Raw genomic sequence first — 22,303 nt, forward strand, 5'->3', positions numbered from 1 at the left:
TCCAAATGCACTGGTACAAATAAGTTTTCAGACTGAACAGGTGGTATAATAGTAGTAGTAGTAGTAGTAATAATAATAATAATAACAACAAATTATTCCCCAGCCACTTTGTGCAGCTTACAGCAAAGTATAAAAACGTAATAAGACATCAAACATTAAAAACTTCCTGATCCTGCTTTTTGAGAAGCTGACAGTTTAGGATAGATGCTCTATATCAACTCAATGACAGGGAACCAGGCAGAGGGCCTTCTCAGTAGTGGCGCCCTCCCTGTAGAATGCTCTCCCGTCAGATGTCAAGGAAATAAACACCTACAGTGGTACCTCTGGATGCAAATGGGATCCGTTCTGGTGCCCCGTTTGCATCCTGAGCAGAACGCAACCCGTGTCTGCACGGGTTGCAATTCGCCGCTTCTGCGCATGACGTCATTTTGAGCGTCTGCGTATGTGCAAGCGGCAAAACCCGGAAGTAACCCGCTCCGTTACTTCCAAGTCACCGTGCAACACAACCTGAAAACACTCAACCTGAAGCATCTTTAACCCAAGGTACCACTGTATCTGACTTTTACAAGACATCTGAAGGCAGCCCTGTATGGAGAAGCTTTTAATGTTTGATGTTTCATTGGTTTTTTAAAAATATTCTGTGGGGAGCTGCCCAAGTTGTTGTTAAATTATTGTTATACTTAACTGAATAGCAGTTGCCCGGAGCCGCTGGAGGGGAGAGATGCCTTTGGGCGCCAATCCTTCTTGCAGGCTTGGCCACCGCGGGGAGACGATACTGAGATTCCTGCATTGCAGGGGTTGGACTAGATGACTCTCAGGGTCCCCTTCCATCTGTAAGATTCTATGATTCTAACAGGGTGCGGGACTAGATGGGACGTTGGCTTGATCAAACGACAGGGCTCTTCAGACGCACGTGTGTGTGTGTGTGTGTGTGTGTGAGAGAGAGAGAGAGAGAGAGGGCGCACCTTCAGGGAGAAGCTCGTCTCTTCTTTGCAACTAGGATGAATCAGCTGCAAACCCCCCCCCACCTGACCCACAGCTTCCCTGCCTGCTCTCTCTCCACCCCTAACCCCAATTCCACGGGTATTGCGTTGCATTGCATTGCATTGCATTGCATTGCATTGCATTGCATTGCACAAACACCCAAACACACCCACACACCCAAAGCTTGCTGCAACCCAAGGTGCTTTGCACTCACCCGACTCGTCGCAGCATCCGACGGCAGAGGAGACGGGTCAGCTGTTCTTCTGAGGCCGCGCCCCCTTTCCCAAGTCAGTATCCAGCATCTCTCTCTCTAGCAGCTCGCACTCTCTAGCTTTAACCCTTAAGGCAACGAGGCCGGCAACTTCGCCCCCGAGGGAGGGTGTGTGGATGTATGGAAAGTCCCCCGAGGTTTGCAGAAAGCTCCTCTCTCCGTTTGCAAGGCTAGTCTGCGGCCCGACACCTGCCTGTCTATAAAAGGAAACAAGATGCAAGGCCTGCGCCGCTTTCCCTTTCATGCACGCGGATGCACCGTGAAAGCAAAAGCAGGGGAGTCTGATAGGAACTGCGTGCTGGGCGGGCGCAGGAGGGAGAGGAAGGACTAGACAAGGCGCGAGGGGCGGGCGGGCGAGTGGGAAGGCGGGGGAAAGCGCCAAGGCGGAATACTTTTTGCGCCTTTGTTCCGTTTTGTCACCCCCCTCAGTCTTGACACCCAGGCGGTCTGCCCCCACCGCAGCCCCTTCCTCCGCATCTGCGCCCATGGCCACACCTGCATAGATGTGCCATCCCTGATCACCTGAGCTGCCCAATTCATGGGGGATGAAAGATGCTGAAGTATTTTGTGTGGGAGAGGAAGCGTCATAAAAATGAAGATGTGTTGCAAGGCTGGTGCCTATCGTAAGAGAAGGATGCTTGGCCTGATCTGCTTGGCCTTCAGAGTCTATGGAAATCCCATGCACCTCTTCTCTGGAGGAGGAATGGGAAGCTACAGCCACACCCTGTGTGAGGAACAGTCAGTAATCTAGACTAGACTGCAATCCGAATAGATTAATAAAATATTTTCTCAATTGAAAGCTATGTGGGTTGGTAGAGAATGTTCTCTTGCACTTGGAGCAGACTAGTCTCATACAATTAGCATTGTCCCAGACAAAGTCCCTACAAAAGCATCGGCTCCGGCGAAGTCCCTACCTCTGCACTTCTGAGTGTAAGGGAAATGGCATTCGGTGGAACTCTGTGGATGCTGATATTATATATATTTTCATTCATTCATTCCTTGCTGTTTGCATGGGGAGTCTATTATCATTTCAAAAGGACCCACATTCCTCCAGGAATCACCCAGGGCATAAAATTACGAGTTTTCAGTTTTGCAATGGAATATACACTTGGACTGGTAAGTTTGTTTTGCCTATATCACAATTGAAGGGATGGAGTGACCCACCCTCCTTATCAATAAGGCTACAGTGTCTAGGATTTTTTAGTTCAGATAAAAGGCAAGCAACTGGCGACATAATGGAGGTCTGTAAAATTATGGATGACGTGGAGAAAGTGGATAGAGAAAAGCTTTTCTCCTCTCACGACACTAGAACTTGTGGGGATCCAATGAAGCTGAATGTTGGAAGATTCAGGACAGATAGAAGAAAGGACTTCTTCACACCAAACATATTCAAACTATGGAAGTCTCTTTCACAGGGGGCAGTGATGGCTGCCAAGTTGAATAGCTTTCAAAGAGGATTAGATAAATTCAGGGAGGAGGAGGTTTTGGGTGGCTGCTAGTCTCCATGCCTATGCTCTGCTTCTAAAGCAAGAGGCAGCAATGCTTCTGAATACCTTTTGCTGGGAGAGGGCTCCTGTGCACAGATCGTGCTTGAAGGTTTCCCACAGGTACTGTGAGAAGAGGCTGCTAGACTAGATGGGCCATTGGCCAGGTCCAAGAGGCTCTTTTTACATTCTTATGTATGGTGAATGTTTTGTTTTAAACAGGGATTGTTTCTGGAAAAACTGGGCATTTGCCATAGATACATCATCTGGAGGATTGCGTTCAATGCCATACTAACAGGGAAGGACTCAAAGTTGATCAGTAAAGACCTGGCTTTTGATGGGGTGCCAGTGAGGGTGTACTGGCCCAAGACACCAGCTGCTGGGAACAGGAGAGGAATCATCTATCTTCATGGAGGTGCTGGACTCACTGGAAGCTTCCGTAAGTTCTTTGAAAGAGTCTCACAAAGGTTTACCAAATGGTTTGTGGAGAATTTGGGGTGGTACTTTAATGTAAAGTTCCCAAAATGTTTGCTACATAGAGGTGGGGTGCTTCATACTGCTGCTGTTGACAGTTTAAGATTAATGTAGGATGTCTTCGTGTGGTAAGAAAATGGGGCTGAGAGGCCCCCTGTTACAAAGGTGACCAGTTCTGTATCACACTCAATGAAATATCCTTAAAATGTCAAAGAAGATGTATTTGCTTCATGCCGCAAAGGACTTCTATGAAATGGCTTCCAGAGATTGTCAGAAATAACTGGAAAGAAGCCCAGAAATGTGGGTGGAAGTTTTGTTTTGTTTTTTACCCATTGACACTGTTTGTTCTGTTACTGATCAGCAGAGAGTAAAACCCACAGAATGGTTTATAGCTAGTGATTTACAAAGAGTTCAACTGAGGTTTTCCCAACTGAGCTCTATTAAAAGTTGTTGTTGTTTTCTCTAATCAAGTGGCATCTACATTTTATGACATAAAAATAAATAAATAAGCAGATCTCTTGATTTCAACAGATTTACTTCAGCTCACAATGATATCAGTGTTCTTGACCAGGAAAAATTGTAATGGAGGTTGGGGGGGGGGGGCTTTTGCTTTCTTCCAGGAGCCTCTGAAAAGATCTGCCGTTTCATGGCCAACCAAAGTGATTCAGTGGTTGTGAGTGTTGGGTAAGTGGTTTTACTCTCTTGGTAGCCGTGTAATGCCCCTCAGCTTCTAACCTTTCCTAAGACCTGATCCCAGAGGAATTCTATTTTATTTTATTTATTTGTACCCCACCCAGCTGCTCTGGGTGGCTTCCAACATATATAAAAATGTAATAAAACATTGCACATTAAAAAGCTTTCCTTAACAGGTCTGCCTTCAAATATCTTCTAAAGGTTACATAGTTACTCATCTCCTTGACATCTGACATACCCAGCAACAATTCTCCGATGAAAATAGAGACCTCCTACCATAGCATCCAATGTTTCTCCGATGAAAATACTGATGTCTTACCATACTCTTCAACATTTATCGGATTAAAATAGGGACATCATAAGGAAAAGTGGGCCATTCCAGGATCAAATCAGAAACTGGGACAGCTTCTGTAAATCCGGGACTGTCCCTAGAAAATAGACTCACTTGGAGGGTCTGAGGAGGGTGTTCCATGGGGCGGACACCACTAACCAAGCCATCTGCTTGGTTCCCTGTAGCTTTACATCTAGCAGTAAGGGAACATCCAGAAGGCCCTCAAAGCTGGATCTCTTATGTCCTGGCGGGATGATGGGGGTGGAGATGCTCCTTCAGGTATACAGAGCTGAAGCCATTTAGGGCTTTAAAGGTCAGCACCAACACTTTGATTTGTACTCTGAAATGTACTGGGAGCCAATGTAGTTCTTTTAGGACCAGAGTTATATGCTCCCGACGGCTGCTCCAAGTTACCAGTCTAGCTGCTACATTCTGGATTAGTTGTACTTTCAAGTCACCTTCAAAAGTAGCCCCACATCCAGTGCATTGCAATAGTCAAAGCCAGAGATGACCAGAGCATGTACCACCCTGGTGAGACAATGTGCAGGCAGGTAGGGTCTCAGCAACCTACTAGATGGAGTTGGTAGGCAGCTTCCCTGGACACAGACCTGACCTGTGCCCCCATGGACACCTGTGAGTCCAGAATGACTCCCAGGCTGCCCACCTGGTCCTTTAGGGGCACAGCCCCACTCAGGACCAGGGAGTCCCCCACACCCACCCAGCCCCTGTCCCCCAGAAACAGTACTTCTGTCTTGTTGGGACTCAAGTTCAGTGGGTGAAATGCCATCCAGCTTTATAAACATAGTGTTTTTGCCAACATTTAGAATGGGTGTTCATTTTTGTATTTAGATTTCTAGCTCAAATCCCTTTGACTTTGAACATAGTAAGAAATCTACTGGATCAGGCCAAAGGGGACTCATCTAGTCCAGCATCATGTTCTCACAGTGGCAAACCAGATGCCCGAATGGGAAACGCACAAGCAGGACCTGAGCAGAAGAGCTCTCTCCCCAGGTCCAGTTTCCAGCAACTGGTATTCAGAAGCATTACTGCCTCTGATAGTGGTGGTAGCACATCATCCTTGTGACTAGTATCCATTGCTATTAGCAATTGCTAGGAGTCTTGCCAACCTGCTCAGGTGAGCTGTGGATGGAGGACAGGTAGATAGATACCTAGTAGTGGGATTATAATTTCACTGATGCACAGGATGCTACCGGAACCTGCTAACGGACAGAGGAAAACAAGAATAGACCCTCCAGGTGCCCCTATTTGCAGTGACTGTCCCAGATTTTCAGAAGCCATCCTGGTTTCTGATTTGATCCCAGAATGTCCCACTTTTCCTCAGGTCGTCCCTATGTTCATTGAGAAATGTTGGGAGTGTTTGGAATTATACAACCCCTGAGGCAAAGAGATAAGAGATACGGCATCTGAAGGCAGCCCTATATAGGGAAGTGTTTTAATGTTTAATGCTTTATTGCGTTGTTATATATGTTAGAAGCTGCCCGGAGTGGCGGGGGCAACCCAGTCAGATGGGTGGGGCATAACTAATTTATTATCATTATGGAATAGAATACCCCTATTTTCATCGGAGAAATGAGCGGGGGTATGCAAGAAGGAAGGAGCTGGAGGGTAGAGAAAGGTGTGTTGTAAGGAAACCGCCTATTCATCCAAAGGGAAAGTTTGCATTTGCTTTCCATTTTTGCCTCAGGTCCACCTGTAGCTGGCATGTGGCCCCCACAAGGTTGCATGGAAAGGAATGTGGCCCCAGGGGTGAAAAAGATTCTCAGTACTTGCAGTATGCCATTACAGAAAATGGTCTTTTTCCATGAAGTGTATGGTGTTGATTGTGGGCGATATCTTGTTTTCTCTTTAGATTTCGTTTAGCTCCTGAGCATCCCTATCCAGTCCCTGTACTGGACTGTTTAACTGCTACAATACACTTTCTGAAGAATGCAGAGGAATACGGAGTGGACCCCAACTGCATTGCCATTGTTGGGGACAGTAGTGGAGGCACATTTGCTACAGCTATTTGTCAAGAACTGGTGACCAGAGAGGACCTCCCAAGACTGCGAGCTCAGGTCCTGATCTACCCATTTCTACAATCAGGGGACTTTGATTTGCCATCCTATCAGCAAAACCAATCAGTTCCTCTCTTGTACAGAAAACGAGCTATCAAACTTGGTTTGACACATCTCACTGGGAAGGAGATCAATGTGGACCTAGTTATAAAAGGTGCCCATATCCCTTCTGATCTGAGGGAGAAGTACAAAAAATGGGTCAATGCTGATAACATTCCAGAAGAATTTAAGGCCAGGGGCTATGTCCCTCATGCTCCTGTCCCATTTTCAAAAGAACTTTATGAACAAGTTAAAAGAGCTGGTGAGACAAAGTTTGCCCCCCTTCTAGCAGAGGATGACATAATCCGCCAGCTCCCGGAGACTTTCCTTCTAACTTGCGAGTATGATATTCTCCGGGATGATGGGCTGTTGTACAAGAAGCGGTTAGAGGACAACGGTGTGCTAGTGACACATCATCATCTTCCAGATGGATTCCATGCAACACTTAGCTTTTTTGGTTTATGGCCACTTGAATTTCCGAGCTCAAGGAAATGTATGGAGCATGTGGTACAGTTCTTAAAAAGTTTATATAAATGAATGACCTTTGTCTTCCATTGGCAGCCTTCCCCTGTTGTGGCTGAACATTCCCCTCTCCCTGTTGTCCCAATCCTAAAGTAAGACGAGAAACTCATATCCAAAATTCTACCCAGTCTGATTGATTAAAATCACCATGACATCTGTAAGTTCATAAGCAAAGCGCTGCTGGATCAGGCCATTGGTCCACCTCATCCAGCATCCTGTTCTCGGAGTGGCCAAGCAGGGGCCTCTTATGATGCCAGCAAGCAGTACCTGGGTGCAAGAAATCTTTTGCAGCATTCAGCAGCATACAGCTTGCAATAGTGGAGGAAGAACATAGCTATCGCCTCCTCCATGAATTGGACCTAATCCTCTTAAAGCCATCCTACCGAGTCACCAGGTTAGCTTATTCCATTAACTGTTGCTCCATAATATTTGAATATATTTAGCAATAAAGAAGGCGCTTCTGTGTAAAGCCAAACTGAGCTAAGCCGGTGGGAGTGATATAAACACATTTAATTACACACATTTAATTAGACAGGATTATAGCAAAACACTCATTTCGTAACACTTATTCCGCATTCGTAAGAAATTGAACTTTTAGTGTGGCAGGACACACACTTTGGAACTCCCTGCCTATTGATAGCAAACAGGGCCCCTCACCACACTTTTTTTGGTGCCTGATAAAATTGTTGTTAATGCCAGCCTATCCAGATATGAATAATGTTGATATGTTTTAAGCTCATTGTTGATTTCATTACTCTTTTCTGAATCTTTTAAACAGCTGTTGTTACTGATACTTTTGTTGTTTTGTTCCTCTTGCAAACTGCTTTGAGGGTCCCCCCTTGCAATCAAGGTGTATACAGATTTCATGAAACAATAAAAAATAAAGGTGTTAAAAAGCAAGGCTTGTGTTTGCAACTGTCACCCGACAGGTGTATATTTGCAGAGGTTGGGCTGCTCTCTAACAGCGATAAAGCTTTTAATAATGCCAATCAGAGAAGCAAAAATCATTTATTTAAAAAACCCTTTAAACGCGCAGCAATCCTGCGCTAAATACAACACGGCCCCTAAACAAGCAGCTCTAACCCTCCTCGCTGGTCCCTTATGTCCCCTCCCTTCAATTCACCCACAATCCTTTGCAGCCAGGGCGTGGGTGGGGAAGGATCTTACTTCCGGTCAAGATGGCCGCGCCCGTGTTGATCACGTGTCTGCATCAAAAGTGAAGCACCGCAATTCCGAGTGATCCGCAACTGGAGCTTTTTCGTTTTCTGGAGGACTGGTGAGCTGGGTGCTTTTTATTGTGGGCGGGGGTTGCTGGAGAGATGCGGGAGTGCAGTCCGAAGCTATTCCGCCTTTGGGCAGAGTGGAGGGTAGCTGGTGAGAGCGTTTGAGTTTCCTTCTGCGGGGTTAAGGTTGTTGAGAGCTAAGTAATTCTCCTTCTTGTGTAGGGCTATGGTAGAGCAACTGGTTTGCGTGCAGAGGGTCCCAGGTTGGCTGCTCCAGGCAGGACTGGGGGGAATTCCCTGCCTAAAATCCTGGAGAGCAGCTGCCAGTCAGTGTAGGTAATACTGGGGTAGCTGGGCCAAGAGTCTGATTCAGTATAAGGCAGCTTCCTCGGCTTCTATTTAAATCAGTCCTTTATTCAGAACCGTGAGGGCTGTAATTTTTCTTTTTCTTCTGGGGAAAGGCTGTCGCTCAGTAGCACAGTATCTGCCTTGCATGCAGAAGGCTCAATCCCTGGCATGCCCAGTAGGGCTGGGGTAGGACTCCCTGCCTAAAATCCTGGAGAGGGACAGCCAGTCAGGGCTCATTCAGACTTCCTTTTGTGCACCCAGGCACAGATCTGCCGCTCTTTTATTTCGCAGCTTCTTTATGTTCCATATGTGTCTATCCAGCTTCTATCATGAATGACACTGCTCAGAAGAATAAAAGCAAAGGGCTGAAATTTGCAGAGAAGCAACTGAAGAAGCATGGCTGGAAGAAAGGTAAGTGGGTGGGGCTTGTTCATGGGGATATTTTGGATACATTCAGCCCCCCCCCCCCATTAATGTATATGTATAGAACTGGAGCAACATTAGATTCATCACAGCATGGGGCAAAAGGATGGGGTGGGATGCGGAGAAATACTAATCAAAATCTGTGTTTCAACTTCACACACACTAGCAGGGTGAGAAGCAGGAAAGTGCTTATCTAAAGACCTTAAAGCTTTTGTCGGTCCAGTATCATATTCTTTTTCTGTGTGTGTAGCGTTATGGCATGCACTCAGCTCTCGTTATGGTGAGACCCCATGTGCCAGTTAAATACTAATCACTGTTCTAGCTGCTTGCTTTTTTGGAATATTTGGAACTCATTGGCTGCAAAGAACTCTGCCTCCTGTTTGTTCTTTCTCCTAACTGTGACTCCACTCTTCGCAAACTTTATTTTAGGCAAAGGACTTGGGAAGCGAGAAAATGGGATCTCTGAAGCCATAAAGGTCAAAGTCAAGTGTGACTCAGCTGGGGTAAGGAAGGCTATGATCTTGAGCCTCTGGGTTTAGAAAAGATTAGGGAGGCTGAATCTTTGATCAGCAAGTTCAGTGGAGAAGGAAGAAGCTGGAAAAAAGTCTTTAAAAGTGCTCCCTGTTGATTAACATATTATGGGTATGAAGTACTCTTCATCAGAGGCAACGGACACTTGACTGATTTAAATAAGGAGCTTGATCATAGAATATATTTCGTTTTAGCTAAAATCGGTTGAGAAGTGTCTATAGGTGTAGAATTCCTGGCCAAAACAAGAATAAAATTTTAAAAAACACAGCTAGCTTCAAAATGCAGGAGAGGGAGTCATAAAAGGGAGGTAGTGGGCTACTGTGTAATCGTCTCTTTGGTTTGGGATATGGTGTTGGCAGCCTTTGGGGCCCTGCAAACTTGTGGGCAAAAGTGGCTGTCACTACTTTGGGAGAGTCTACAGCTCATAACTTCTGTTTCATTCCAACACAGGTGGGCCACAACCCAGCTGAGCAATTCACTTTCCATTGGTGGGACCACCTCTTCAATTCATCTGCTGCTAACATTGCTGTGGAGACTGGGCAGGTAAAGAGGGCATACAACTTTGGGCTTTGGCATTGTTGGAAGGCCCAGGGTTTTGTCATGGTGTGGAAACTTATACAGTAGGTCAGAGGTTTTCAATTTTTTTTGAGTCCACTGCTCCCTTGACCAACTACATTCTTTCTGCATCACCCCTGTGGGCCTCAGGAGCCCAGTTATGTCACCCCTTGCCTGCAGAGCTGGCAGCCTCTCGCCCTTTTTTGATCAGCCTCCTCTTCCCTGTCCTCTGGTCAGCCACTGCTGCCACCCCTGGTTTCTGAGTTGCCCCCCTGCCCCAAAGAGAGGTGCCTCCTCACTTCCTATTCCCAACAGCATGTGGTGATTGTTCTTTTTCAGGCTTTGAGCTCTGAATACAGCTGCCCCTCTCTTCTTCCTCCCTCTAGGATGGTGTCAAAGTGAAAAAGGTATCTGAGCAAGATGGAGTGATAACGAATAAAAAGCCCCGGAAAGCGCATGGGGAGAAGAACTTGGTCTATGGGCGCTTTGTGAAGGTAGTGAGATGTTAAAGATTCAAACTTGTGGTGTTGATGGTGGGGCTTGGCGTGTTTGGAATGGTTTGTAGCTCACTGGAAGAGCCCCTGCGCTGCATGCAGGACGTTTTGGGCTCAGACACTCCCAGTTTAAAGGGCTCTCCTATGGAAGGGCCATTTCCATTCAGAATGTGGCTTAACAGTGAGTAAAGATACATTTTTGGCCACCTCTGACCCATCTATGTCCCACTTCCAGGCAGCTACATTGACATCTGGTGGAGAAGAGCCTGTATACGTCGTCTCCTCTTCAGACAGCGACAAAGAGGATGAAGATGAGCAACTGGACCTATCTACAGCCAGGAGGTAACCAGGGGTTGAGATTGGGTTGGGTTGGCCTAGATCCACTTGGTTGGCAAAGAGGTCTAACCACACTTCCCGCCCCCCTTTTGCCTTGAGGGGCTGTGTGTGTATTCTCCTTGGCTGCAGGCTGGTCACTCCTTAACACAAGCTTTTCTCTTTCCCAGGCTGACTGATGAAGAGCTGGTCCAGGCCTGTGGAGGAAGAACAGCCCATAAGTGAGTATGGTATGAGTGTTAGCTGATGCGCCCCCAATTTTATGGGGAGGGTTGAGTTTTAACAACTTGGGCCAGTTTACCTGTGAGATCGTCATACCTCATAGTGTGACGATTAGTGTGGCAGCACCTACACTTTGGAACTCTTTTCCTATTGACACCAGGTGGGTGCTTTCGCTATACTCTTTCTGGCGCCAGCTAAAACATTTGTTTAGACTAGCCTACCTAGATACGTAGAATGTTTACATGTGTTTTCATCTGTTCTCAGCTAACAGATTTGCATGTTTTAAATGGCTGGCTCTACTGATAATTTTATTGTTTTATTCTGTTTGTAAATCACTTTGAGGTTTTGTTTTTACTGTCAAGTGGTATACAAATATTATGAAATAAATAACGTGTTTAGAACAGCCTTCGCCAACCCCGTGGCCTTCAGATATTTTTTACTACACCCTCTTCTTCCCCTCTCCCTTTGCTGATGGGAGTTGTAGTTCAGATTATCTGTGTGGCACCAGGTTGATGAAGGCCTCTCTGCAGCTAGATGTGCAGTGGGTGGTATTAAGTGCATGGGGGTAGGTGAAGCTCTTCTATTTTCTTACACTGGCCACTGGTGGATTAAGTGACACTTTTCCGCAAGCCAGATTTGGCCCATGTCTACCAGTTGCAGAACCTGGAGAAGTCATGAACAAAGTTCAGAAGCTTAAGAATGTTTTGGTGGCTGGAGTTGCTACTGCCATTCCCAATGTCTGTTCTGTGCTCTCTCCAGAGGGGCTCGGCATGGCTTAACCATGACAGCAAAGCTGGCACGGCTGGAGGAACAGGAAAAAGCTTTCTTGGCTCGCTACGTCCAGCAAAAGGGAGGAAAGCAGGAGGCAACTGAGGCTGCCTTGAATGGCAGCAGCCCACAGCAAAAGAAAGCCAAGAAACGCAAAGAACGAGAAGGCGAGGCTGCGATTCATGAGAGCTTGGGAGTGACAGTAGATGAGGATCCCCGGGAAGAGCAAGAGGAGGAGAAACCCAACAAGAAGAAAAAGAAGAAGAAAAGGAAGCACCAGGAGGATGGAGAAAGCAAGAAAGGACCGTTGGTAGAAATTGCAGAGAAATGGACAGAAATGGCCAGTCACAGAGGGAAGCCAAAGCGGAAATCAAAATGAAAGTGGGATTATAGCAAAGGGAATTGTGGTGGTGGTCTTCTGCTAGCTGAAATTCTTAGAGCCCAGTTCCTGCTGGATCCCATCGCTGCTGTCCCACATTAGAAATTTGCTGTGTCAACAGCACCCTCTAGCCCAGGGGTAGGCAACCTAAGGCCCATGGGCCGGATGTGGCCCAATCGCCTTCTCAGTCCGGCCCGTGGATGGTCCGGGAATCAGCGTGTTTTTACATGCGTAGAATGTGTGCTTTTATTTAAAATGCATCTCTGGGTTATTTCTGGGACAAAGGAATTCATTCATCCCCCCCCCCCCCAATATAGTCTGGCCCACCACATGGTCTGAGGTACGGTGGACCGGCCCATGGCTGAAAAAGGTTGCTGACCCCTGCTCTAGCCTAAGCTCATTTGCGCACTTTGTGTCGTGGAGGCTGGCTGCTTAATTTTTTTCTTGCAAAGAATCGGCAGCTGGAAGAGTAAGGTGGCAAAAACACAGAGAGAAGCAGGGGGTTGTATCCAGTGAATCCCTTTTGCAAAGGGAACAGACCTCCCCTGGGTCTGGTCAAAACCTGCTCTAGGAGGTTAGGTAAATGGGTATTAAAAATGTAACAGTGCATGGCTCAATTTTGCTTGGAGGTGAAGAAACAGCACTGCTACATCACACCAAAAGTCCCAACATGGGTCCCATTCACATCATACAGTTAAAGCCCCACAATACCACTATAAACAGTCCTGCTGGCTCCCCACAAATAATCATGGACGTTGTAGGTTTTTTTTATGGGTGCTGGGTGTTAGAGGAGACACTGATTCCCTTCCCAGAGCTACAGTTCCCGGAGTGGTTTAACCAATCGATCCCTCTTCCATGGGAACTCTGGTAGGGGAATGGTGGTCTCTTAACAACGCGCAGTACCTTTGACAACCTACTACTCCCAGAATTCTTTGAGGGAAGCCATGACTGTTTAAAGTGCTTTAAACGTGTGAATACGGGTTCCATCCAGTGTTAATCCTAGTAAGATCAACAGACACAACAGTCTACTAATTTAAATGAATCTGCTCCGAATGGGACAAATGTTGGCCACAACCCCCATTTTTCATAATGGCCATCTATTGGCTGCTAAGAAGCCCAGAAGTAGGTTATCAGGGCATTAGCCCAACAGGGACATTTGGTGTAGCCAATATCCAGCAGAGGCACTTTCCTCCACGCACAAGTCCAGTGTTTCTGCTCTCCCATTTCTTGTGTGCAGCAAGTGTAGAGTTCTGCCATGGAGCTGCCCCAACCTAAGGAGCTGGGCTGGATTGGTCCATGCACGGTTGGCTGCCCAGGTCTGCCCTAAAGGATGTCCACAAGTACAACAACAACAACAGTTGGGTGGTGTGTTTTTTTAAGCAAAGTTATTTTTTAATCACACCATTTTTATTGAAGGAAAATGAAAGTTCTCTCAGTTCGTTACAGTCTATAAAACAGTCTCTTCCTTGCACAAAGGAAAAGAATGAGATTCTCCTAAGGGGCCTTCCAGATGTTGCTGAACTACAACTCCCATCAGCCACAGCCAGCATGGCCAACGGCCAGGGAAGGTGGTAGTGGTAGTTCTAGTTCAGCAACATCTGGAAGGCCAAAGGCTTCCCACATCTGCACTGTTGTTCCTTTTCCCAGACACTAATCATACTTTGCAATGTGATGGAAGGCAGCCTTTTTTGGTTTGTTTGGTCTAAAGCTGTCGCAAAAGTCTTCTGATCTCTTCCCATATTGCTCTCAATTGCTGTGTGTCCACTTACAATCCAAGGCTACTTCTTGAGGCCTAACTTGTAACTCCAAATAATGAACCACCAAACCTTAACCCAACCTAATTTCAATTACTCCTCTGATCCAGATGTCTCCCCAGCTTGGGGTGCAGTGGCTAGGAGAGCCGTAGGACGCAGTCTGTCTCTGGGTACTCCGGGAGGTTAAGGGAGTACTTCTTCTGCAGCGCTGCAGGCACGAATCTGCCGCCCAGGAAGTGGTAGCGTCCAGTGAACTGCTTTGCGGCCTTCTTGGGCGCAGTGAGAGAGATCAGCATGTCTGGCTGCAGCCCATCGGGGTTCCCTTTCTCCACGTCCCAGCCTGAAATCAAAGAAGGACAAGTGCTTGAGAAATAAGTTCACAGCCACTTTCCCTAACCTGGCGTGCCCTCCCGCTGCTTTGGACTACAACTCCCATCAGCCCCCACTCCAGGGGTGTGCTGGCTGGAACCGATGGAAGTTGCAGTCCAAAACGTCTAGGAAGAATCAGGTCAAGGAAGGTTGGTTTACATAGAGACATGTGGTTTATCAATGCAGCAGCCAATATCAAACTTCTTTGTAACTCCCTTGGTGTGCAAGTAGTCCTTTATTCCGTAGAAGAGGCATGGCCAAACTTGGCCCTCCAGATGTTTTGGGACTGCAACTCCCATCATCCCTAGGTAACAGGACCAGTGGTCAGGGATTAATGACTGCACAGCAACATACAAATATTTTAATAAAGCCCCAAAGCCTGATTTTACTCTGAAGTTGCAGCTGGTGCTTCCATGAGCCAGCCTAATGGTAGTAGCATGTTCTCCAAATTTTGCAGAAACATTTATTCCTTACTACCTCTTAGCACCCTGAAATCAGCAATACAAGAACTATCTCTCTGAGGTTCTCCACCCCAGTTTTGGAATGTGAAATGGAAGGGCAGCTAGCCAGGTCCCACCCAGGAAGCTGGGGAACCTGCTGCACACCATTCTGCAATTGCTGTATTGAATTAAAATATTCATACTCTAAAATGCCCTAAGGCATCTAAACAAAACAAATCTGGAATAAACCCAAAAAGTCCCCAAGCCGTACTATTCAGATTCGACATACAATCAAAGAATACAGCTACCTAAAATAAAAGTACTAACAGATCCATTAATTGTCAACAACCCTCAAGCAGCAAACGGCCATCCTCCAAATTGGGAGACCCCAAACAAAATTGGTTTCATTTGCCATCAAACCCAGAGCAGACTGGAAGCTTTAATCCCCCCCCCCAATTTATTTTGTAAATAAATGTTTCAAAATGGTGGCGGGGGGATGAAAGTGCCGCAGCCCGAGGGCTAAGGAAACCTTCGCTGACAATAGAATTCCAAACATGGTTGCATAATCTTTATAAAAGCCAGGTAACTCATCCACAAAGAGTGGTGCAAAGTGCCATAAGCAGCCCTGAATATATGCACAAGGCACATCATATGGGACTGGGAGAGTTCGTTAAGAACTGTTTTTAAAAAAAGTAAAACAAAACTTGCTGGTGGCTTCTAGTCCCCAAGGCTGCGAATTACTCCTTGCTTCTATCTGTGTAACTAGATATACATTATGCAAAGTATCATTATTATTTCTATTTACAAAATGAGTTACTGCAAAACACAAAGCTCAAATCTGCCTAAACTTGTGCAGGCTTCCTTTGGGCTCAGTCTTGGCTACAGAGTTTGAAGGGGGGGCTGGAGATGGAGCATGCAAAAAAGAAATCCATGTGCTACATTACACAGAAGCTGAAAGAATATTTGGGTACCCAGCTCAGAGAGCATCCTTGGCCCAACATACCAGAAGGGATATCGATGCTCACAATGGGGACAGTGACCTTCTCCAGAGTGCTCAGGATGGTGCCAAAGGGCTCTCGCACAGCCCCTTGGAAGCTGAACCCAAAAATGGCATCCACCACCAGGCCATAGAGCTCGTCAATGAATGCAGCCTGCCAACGAAACGAGAGGCAACAGGTTAGTGTAACACATGGGCTGTGACCAATGGCCTCAAAGGCCAAATTCTCATTCAGATAACAGGGAGGGTGTATGACGAGACAAAACACAAAAGTGGTCCAAAAAGTCAATGCAAATTTAGCTTTTGGAGAGTAGTCTAGTTTCTGTGCAACTCCCCCAAACCTCTCTATCCTCCAGAATACCAGGTGACACTAACAAGAGTTCAAGGAAACATTCCAGACAAAGGAAAAAAATCACAGGAACATGGGAAGTAGGGCTGCAAACGAGCCGATAGGTGTGTGAAATGTGGCTAGAATCAAGGAGGTTATACAGGTGCCTTAATGCAGATTTTGCCGAATCGTAAATATAATTTCAACTCTTGACATTCACATTCTGTGACACCCACCCCAGGCGCAGATCAGACCCACCCCCTCCTGCCAAACCCAACCAATTTTGACAGTAGCAGGAAAAAAGGAATGAAAAGTTAAGACACACATTGGTGTAGGCAGAGAGCTTTAAACCTTTCCTGATAGGGATGTCATTTGCCTTCTTCCCCACTTGTGAGGTTGATAACCTAGTCACTCCTCAACTGACCTGCACAGAGTCACAAACTACCAACAGCACACATAAATCATTTCTTGCATATATCTGGCACTATTAGTTGAGCCAGCAGTACAGTGGTACCTTGGGTTACATATGCTTCAGGTTACAGACTCCGCTAACCCAGAAATAGTGCTTCAGGTTAAGAATTTTGCTTCAGGATAAGAACAGAAATTGTGCTCCGGCAGCGCAGCTAAAGTGGTGCTTCAGGTTAAGAACAGTTTCAGGTTAAGAACGGACCTCCGGAACGAATTAAGTACTTAACCCAAGGTACCACTGTATATCATACCAAACAAGTTGGAGTTTCATTCCCCGTAATTTCCACATGGGCCCACAAAGCTAGTCTCGGGGTTCCCCACCTCAAGTTTACATTGCATTCCAGTTTATTTCCCCTATTTGCTGACCTTAATATTTTGGCTACTGCCCATAAAGATGTGGGTTCATGGTGTTTCTTAACCTGATCCAACACCTATTCTTCTGGGTTTTAGAGGTGGTGGTCTACCTACTTCTGATGGGAACTCCGAAAGGAACGGGATGTCCATTTTCTTGCACTGCGTGGTTAAACCTTCAAAAAGTGGCTTGTTGGGGCGTTTAGGGTAAAACAGAGTTGGCTCATAGCCCTGCAAGAGAGACATGATATTCATTTATTTATCTGGAACACTTATACGGTGCTACCTCAGGTTACAGACGCTTCAGGTTACAGACTCCGCTAACCCAGAAATAGTACCTCGGGTTAAGAACTTTGCTTCAGGATGAGAACAGAAATTGCGCGGCAGCGGGAGGCACCATTAGCTAAAGTGTTACCTCAGGTTAAGAACAGTTTCAGGTTAAGAACAGACCTCCAGAACAAATTAAGTTCTTAACCCGAGGTACCACTGTATCCTGGGTTATAACCTGAAGAGGTCCTCAACGCAAATTACAAAGATTTGCACAACTGTATTGATTGACAAAGCGCCAAACAACTTAGGTCCAAGCTACCTCAGGAGCGATCTGACACCTGGTATCGTAGCTTGATCACTGAGAGCATCTGCAGGGATGTCACTGGTCACCTCCCCAAGGTGGTGACACTTAATAGACAACAAACCATTGGATTTGAACAGTCCATACTTTGGCCACATCCACACAATGCATATTAAGCACTATGATACTTTACATAATCATGGCTTCCCCCAAGGAATTCTGGGATGTGTAATTCATTAAGGGTACTGAGTTGTTAGGAGAACCCTTTTCACCCCAGAGAGCAACAATTCTTAAGAGTTCCTGTGAGTATGGATTGAGAATTGTAGCTCTCTGTGGGGAACAGCAATCTCCTAATTCTCACTCTCTTAACAAACTACAGCTCCCAGAATTCTCTGGGGGAAGGAATAGTGTCACAGTCAACTGCCAGTAGAATACTTGTACCGTGGCAAGAAAATGTGATTTGTAGGGCTGTAGAAGGTCGACTGACTTATCACTAGATCATCTAAGAGAGCTATGTTTCTGACATGTCCTTTCAGGTTATCAATGGCTACTAGCCACCAAAGCTACACTCTGCCTCCATGGTCAGAGGCAGTAACGTTTCTGAATATCAGTTGCTGGAAACCACAGGACGGGAGAGTGCTCTTGTGCTTGGGTCCTGCTTGTGGGTTTCCTACAGGCCACTGTGAGAACAGGATACTGGAGCAGGTGGCCATTTCCCTGATCTAGCAGGCTTTTCTTATCTCCATTGAAAACAGCCAGTTCCTACATTACATGCCACATTAACCACATCCACAAGCTCAACCCCCAGCCCAATTCTGCGTAAGAATGAAGCACCGTTTGCAAACATGCCCCTAGATTTCTACTGAAGGATAAAGGAGCAGGACACTCACAAACATTTTCAGGTGCCGGGCGCAAACCAGGCCGTCTCCTCCGTTGTTTCCAGGGCCACAAACAATCAGGACGGTTGGCTGGTTAATGGTGGAGCCGACTGGGTAGGCCTTGTGGGAATAGGAGAAGACAAACATAAGTGTTTTCTGTGAAGAGATGAATTCTGTGATGATGCAAATAACCCGTGGAATGAAGTATCAATTGAAGTATTATTCTCATTTGTTTGACTTTTTCGTTGTTGCTTTGTTTAATAACAACAACAGGCCACCCATCTGGCTAGGTTTCCCTGGTCACTGGGCGGCTTCCAACATAATATAAAAACACAGCTTAAACATCAAGCATCAAAAACTTCCCAATACAGGGCTGCCTTCAGATGTCTTTGGAAAGTCATGTAATTGGTTATCTCTTTCACATCTAATGGGAGTGCGTTCTACAGGGTGGGTGCCACTACCCCCTCTGGCTGGTTCCCTGTAACCTCACAGTGAGGGAACCACCAGAAGACCCTCAGAGCTGGACCTCAGTGTCCAGGCTGAATGATGGCGGTGGAGACGCTCCTTCAGGTATACAGGGCAAAGGCCGTTTAGGACTTTAAAGGTTAGCACCAATTTAATTGGTATTTTTGTTTGAAGCTACCCAGAGTGACTGGGGCACCCCAGTCAGATGGGTGTGGTATAAGAAATGAATTACTATTATCATCATCATCTGATGGAGCATTCAGTATCTCAAGCACCTCACTTTTATTTTATTTTTTTAAGTGCATTCTTCTAGTCCTTATGAGTTCACAAAGATGCATCAGGAATCTCTGTGGAGGAAGTATGGGATAAACTGGGAAGGGCAATGGGGCTGGTGGCGTGGAAGCCAAGGAACCCAACAGCAGTCAGAACCAGAGCCAAAGGCGCATGGAGCCAGCTAATTCCACTTTCGTCTCCATCCACCTCGCGGTTGAATTCTACAAAAGCAGCACTGGGACTACAGAGGAGGAAGGTGACAGCCACGGCTTCCCCGGGACCACTGTAACTAAGAAGGCAGGCAAATGGGGGCTGGCAGAGCACAGGCTGAGGTTGGTGGTGCTGTGCCCCTTTCATCCTAATGTAGCCCTCCACAGGTTTTTTTGAGTCCAACTCCTATCAGCTCCATCCTGAAAGGCCAAGGATGGTGGGAGTTGTAGTCTGAGAACACGCAGAGGATCATAGGTTTCCCCATCCCTGTTCTGCAGCGTCCTGCAGCAAGTAGTTCCACAGGTCATTCTCAGGCACGGCCATCCCTTCAGCCCCAGCTTTCGGCACCATTCGACTTGTTCTTTATGCCCGCAACCCCTACCTTTGCAATGGCTGTGGCGCAGCTCAACCCAGCCAGCTCCATCAGCTGATCGACGCTGAATTTGTACTCATCAAACAGTTCTTGGTCTATGGCTTGAGCTTCCTTCTGGCTGGCCAGGAGAAGACAGAATCTCTTAGCACAACATTATCCTCGTATTATTTTTGTCTGAGATACGTTTAAGTCTTGTATCCCCACTTTCATCCGTTATCCACACACCTTTCCTGTACACAACAGCTTTATGAAGGTCAGGCAGAGGCAGAGGGAAGGGGCAGGTCCCATCTATACATATAAAGCAGAATCGTACCACTTTAAACAGACATGGCCTCCCACTAAGAAACCTGGGAAGTGTAGTTTGTTATGGGTGCTGAGAGTTGCTGGCAGACCCTCTATTCCCCTCACAGAACAGGTCTGTTTAACATCCCATTTCTCTTCCCAAGGAACTCTGGGAACAGCAGCTCTGGGAAGGGAATAACTGTATTCTAACAACTCCCAAGATTCTTTGGGAGAAGCCATGACTGTTTAAAGTGGGATCCTAAACCGTGTGCTGCTCTGGTTTGCCAGAAGCGGATTAGTCATGCTGGCCACATGACCTGGAAGCTGTACGCCGGCTCCCTCGGCCAATAAAGCGAGATGAGTGCCGCAACCTCAGAGTCGGTCACGACTAGACCTAATGGTCAGGGGTCCCCTTTACCCTTTTTTAAACCCCCTTGGCGACACATCACACATAACAACTTTTAGGCAGGTGCTGGCAACATGGCATCTATGGACACAACAGTGCCTCTAGTTCTTGCCCACTCTCTGCCCCCTGGGCCATGAGGCAGGGAGGGTGGTTATTTCCCCACCTGCTTGAAAGGCAAATAGAGCCGGAGGAGGAAGTTGGAAGAGTGATGACCGCCTTTCCTGCGTCCTTTTTCAGCTCTCTGTTTTCAAAGGCTCAGATCTCATGGACTGGAATTTTACCCAGATTGCTTGGGAAAGTGAAGTTTGTGTGACTGTGCTTTCTTGATCTGGGGGAAAGAATTGACTAGAATGGGTGGCACCCACAGCAGGAAGCAGGGACCCTCTGGCCCTCCAGATGTAGCTGGACTACAAATCCCATCAAAACCAGGCCACTGGCCAGGAGTCAAGAGTCCAACAGCAACATCTGGATTACCACAGGTCCCACCACCCCAGATGGATCAGTATCTATCTATACAAACATATAAAGCCCTACCCTATTCTGTTTGCTTGCTTATTTATTTTTTGTGGCATTTGTACCCCACTCTTTTTTAAAATATTGATTTTTTTATTAGATTTTCAAAGGTTTTAACAAATTTAATTCACATACAATATATCATTCACCCCTCCCTCCCTGATGTTTTTATTCTTATCCTTACTTGCTGCATTATATTGGTTGCTAACCTCCCCCAGCTCATATCTGGAATCCTGCACACGATTTCATATCGCTACAATACTTTGACAGATCTTACACCGCTCTTCAGCCAGCCAACGCCCCCCCCCCCCAAAGTTTTAACCGATTTTAATCTTGTGTTTTCATGTCGTTGTAACCCACCCACCCTGGGAAAGCAGAATAAGAAATCAATTATTTAGTCTAAATATACAACAACAACAACGCAGGGCGCCTTGATGTCACAGTCTCGCTAATCGGATGAGCGAGGCTGCAGCCAGGAAGTGCGCTCTGTGCATGCTCGAGGGCACTGCCAGTCCTTTACAAGTTGCCCTCCGGAATCCTGAAGCTGAGCGCAGGTGGCGGCGGCGGGTGGGGCTCAACCTCGGCCTCCTTCCGTGTCCACTGACCAGGTCTTTGCAAATCACCCCCAGGCCTTCATCCCCCTTGAACCGAACCCGCTGGTGGTTGCAAGAGCAGCGCGTGCTGCTGCTTCTCCTGCTAGCTCTCCCTTCCCTCCCCGGGCTTTTTTCCAGGACGGTCCTCCGAACCAGTCCGAGAGGTACGCGGGGCCACGGCTCGAACCCGGCCCTTCAGGAAAAAGCCGCTGGGCCTCGGCTCTCCTCTCCCTCCAGTCTCACCCGAGGTACTTGAGTCCCTGCGCGGCCCCAGACGCCGCCGCGCTCTGCATGGCTCCGGGCGAAGGCGGCCAACGCGGGGCCGGGCAGCGCCCCGCTCGAGCCGCTCTGCAGAGGAGCAGGCCGAATCCCAGCAGGGCCGCCCGCCGCAGCCCGGAGGACATTCGCCCCGACGGAGAGGGAAGCCTAGCCGCGCTCGCTGGGCCGCTCCGGCTTGCCGCTGCCAAGCGCCGCCCTCTCTCCGGCCCTGTTGCTGCTGCTGCTGCTCCTCCTGCTGGATTGAATAAGTCTCGGCACCCCAGCAGAGTCCGAGCCGGAATGGGCAATTCAATCTAGCTTCTTTCTTTCTTTCTTTCTTTCTTTCTTTCTTTCTTTCTTTCTTTCTTTCTTTCTTTCTTTCTTTCTTTCTTTCTCCACCTTTTTCTCCAAAAAGCTCATGGCGGTGTATATACAAGGCCAGAGTGAGAACTTTGTTTTATAAAATTTAAACACCGCTTCATTGGTGTTTTCTTAAACCCTCAAAGTGGTTTACAAATAAAGATGGGACAATGAAATTATCAATAATAAAAATACTGCTACTAATAATTTTGACTTTGGAGAAGCTGAAATAGCCACAGGTTGAATCTCACACCAAATTTCTAAA

At 46.9% G+C, this 22,303-nt stretch overlaps 3 protein-coding genes across 5 annotated transcripts; 2 read left to right on the forward strand and 1 right to left on the reverse strand.

Moving 5' to 3' along the window:
* Nucleotides 1-1,218: 1,218 nt before the first annotated feature.
* On the forward strand, nt 1,219-7,773 carry LOC310666478 (arylacetamide deacetylase-like 4). Its single transcript, XM_083417383.1, has 4 exons — nt 1,219-2,371; nt 2,962-3,178; nt 3,834-3,897; nt 6,108-7,773. The coding sequence occupies exons 1-4, from the start codon at nt 2,195-2,197 to the stop codon at nt 6,886-6,888; spliced, it is 1,239 nt and encodes a 412-aa protein (XP_083273509.1). The 5' UTR covers nt 1,219-2,194; the 3' UTR covers nt 6,889-7,773.
* Nucleotides 7,774-7,925: 152 nt separating this feature from the next.
* GPATCH4 (G-patch domain containing 4) lies at nt 7,926-12,766 on the forward strand. Of its 3 annotated transcripts, none has more exons than XM_083417416.1 (8): nt 7,926-8,149; nt 8,706-8,855; nt 9,297-9,370; nt 9,849-9,941; nt 10,340-10,447; nt 10,683-10,789; nt 10,951-11,001; nt 11,762-12,766. In XM_083417416.1, exons 2-8 carry the CDS (start codon nt 8,774-8,776, stop codon nt 12,147-12,149), a joined length of 903 nt encoding a protein of 300 aa, XP_083273542.1. In that variant the 5' UTR covers nt 7,926-8,149; nt 8,706-8,773; the 3' UTR covers nt 12,150-12,766. The 3 variants fall into 3 exon arrangements, with proteins under 3 accessions (XP_083273542.1, XP_083273541.1, XP_083273540.1); XM_083417415.1 differs by having other exon boundaries at nt 8,736-8,855; XM_083417414.1 differs by having other exon boundaries at nt 7,942-8,149; nt 8,766-8,855.
* A 736-nt stretch (nt 12,767-13,502) lies between these two features.
* On the reverse strand, nt 13,503-21,898 carry NAXE (NAD(P)HX epimerase). The gene is made up of 6 exons (XM_083417422.1): nt 21,664-21,898; nt 19,636-19,744; nt 18,318-18,425; nt 16,974-17,087; nt 15,716-15,863; nt 13,503-14,243 (listed from the first exon to the last, which is right to left on the reverse strand). The coding sequence occupies exons 1-6, from the start codon at nt 21,822-21,824 to the stop codon at nt 14,041-14,043; spliced, it is 843 nt and encodes a 280-aa protein (XP_083273548.1). The 5' UTR covers nt 21,825-21,898; the 3' UTR covers nt 13,503-14,040.
* Nucleotides 21,899-22,303: the final 405 nt, after the last annotated feature.

This window comes from Podarcis tiliguerta (genome assembly GCF_965153285.1).
Source record: "Podarcis tiliguerta genome assembly, chromosome: 16".
NCBI lineage: Eukaryota > Metazoa > Chordata > Lepidosauria > Squamata > Lacertidae > Podarcis > Podarcis tiliguerta.